The 2308-nt window shown below is 28.1% G+C and overlaps 1 protein-coding gene across 1 annotated transcript; it reads right to left on the bottom strand.

The window, feature by feature from the left end:
- Positions 1-805: 805 nt before the first annotated feature.
- LOC136087987 (uncharacterized) lies at positions 806-2092 on the bottom strand. Its single transcript, XM_065811623.1, has one exon. The coding sequence runs from the start codon at positions 2090-2092 to the stop codon at positions 806-808; it is 1287 nt and encodes a 428-aa protein (XP_065667695.1).
- Positions 2093-2308: the final 216 nt, after the last annotated feature.

Here is a 2308-nt window from a genome sequence, read left to right on the forward strand (position 1 = left end):
CTTTATCACATACAAATGACATTGAATAACCATTAAGCTTATCATTTTTAAAATCTCTATTTTCACACACACCATAGGAAAAAGAAGGTAATGTCTTAATGAGAACAGGACCAGCACCTGTTGGATATTTATATGCGAGTTGTAATTTTTGATATGGAACTGGCTTATCAGCTTTGAATACATCTTTTACAAATAAATTGTTAATACCAAATGAATCAATTGTTATAAATGCCATTATTTTTTATATATAAAGATTTTTTTTTTTTTAATTTTTTTTAATTTTTCAGAATTTGATATTTCAATCTTATAACCATTATCAATCTTACCATCACGCATTTCAAGATATCTATATCCATGACCAGTTTCACGCATTGCACTATATAAAGATTTATATACTGCTTCTTCTCCTGTTTCCATGTTTGTTAATTTAATAGTGACTGGTTTTTTCTTAATTGTTTTTAATCTTTCATATTTTGGATCTATTTCTTTTTTCTCTTCTTTTACTTTATTTAATCTAGGCCTTCCAACTGATCTTTTCTCATCAACATCTTTTACTGGATGTATTCTAGGTCTTCCAATGGGTCTTTTCTCATCAGTTAATTCTGTTGCTTTTGACATGATTGCGTCCTTATCAATCAAACAATTATCTATAGCAAGCATTAATAATGTTACATAATTTTTAGATGTTTGTGAAATGTTATTTTCTTTTAATAAATTTTGCAAAGCTTTCCTTGTATAATACATTTTTATTATATAAAGAAAAAAATTATTTATATCATTTTTTAAAATTTAATTTTCAAAAAATTTATTTAACATCAAATTTATTACCATCTGATACAAGTTTCATCATCTTATCATATATTACAATAGCATATGCTTGAGTATTTGCTGGTACAGTTGTATTAAAAAATGCTTTAACTTGTAGTTGTACTGTAGCTGATTTTAATTTTTCTGATTGTTTGCTAACATCAAAAACAAATATTGGGTATAAATCTTTATAGTCAGAAGGAGTTATATTGCTGTTTGCAATCATTTCATTCATTCCATAAAATCTTTCTTTAAACATTGACGCATCTCTATAAATTCTTGAAAATTGCTGATTTGGAAATGAACAATAATAATCAAGGGCAGGATATTGGATAGTGCTATTATTATAAATAACATAAATATTTTTCAAGTCGCAATGATCGAATAATGCCGAATTGACAGTTTGGTCTCCGGTATTTCTATTTGTTTGAAATCCTACAATAACATATCTTGGAATTTCAGCACAACTTAATTGCCAACCAAATATAGTAGCTTGTTGAACAGTTGTAGTATCACACTGTCGCATTCTAAAACTTAATGGGGCTTCCACTTTTCTTTTAATTTCATTATCAATTTTTTTCTCTTCTTCATATGATGGTCTCACACTTGCAATAAACAATGATATTTTAGTAAGATTAACTTTTCCTGCAGCTGCAGCAGAAAGCCTAAAAGTTGCAGGATTATCACTTTGTCTTGTAAGAATTATTGTATGTTTAAGTCTATAAATAACTTTATCGTAGTCATCACAGAATCCAAAAATGTGTCTTAAAGGTACGCAAAATGAAAATGTACCGTTTGTAGTTGGACTTTTAATTATGTATTGTTGCCTTGTTGCAAACCCTGTGTTATCAGCAGCTACTGCTGTTGATGCTGTATCTTTACACCACAATTGATTTAATCCTTGCGATAATTGAAAGTCATTTGAATAATTAAGCAATCCTAGCATTGTAGTTGCTTGACCTGGATTATAAATAGCTTCTATATCTTGGTTTCCTAATTGGTATGTTATTTTAGAAAATAATTGCATAATACCATAATTTGTAAGAGCTACTGGATCTGCATCAGCATAAGCTGATCCATCAGCTAGCTTAACAAGTTGTCCTTCAAATAAGAGATACGCTTTAGATGGAAGTGAAAACAAATTTTGTTCTGGAACGATAGTTTTTATATCTCCAAAATTTAGATTTGTTTCAACAATAGGTTCATATTCACTATCTTCACATCTTTCAATTCCATTACCTATTACTGGATTTTCTGTAAAATTAAATACTTCAGAAGTCGTCATTTTATTTTTTTATATACAATATAAAAATTTTTTTTTTTTTAATTGACAATTCTTAAATAACAATATATAAAAATTTTACGAAAGATAAATTTACGCAAGTCGAAGTCCAAATCCCATTTTAACCAGATCTTCTATTTATACAGCATTTTTATTTGAAACTTTGCATGAGCGACCTTTGCACGGCACTTTTTTTACTTCATCTTCATTATTTAGATC

This window comes from Hydra vulgaris, chromosome 12 (assembly GCF_038396675.1).
Source record: "Hydra vulgaris chromosome 12, alternate assembly HydraT2T_AEP".
Classification (NCBI taxonomy): Eukaryota; Metazoa; Cnidaria; class Hydrozoa; order Anthoathecata; family Hydridae; genus Hydra; species Hydra vulgaris.

Bases quoted from the DNA above. Each gene is read 5' to 3' on its own strand.
- LOC136087987 (XM_065811623.1), bottom strand. From the start codon at position 2,092: ATGACGACTTCTGAAGTATTTAATTTTACAGAAAATCCAGTAATAGGT.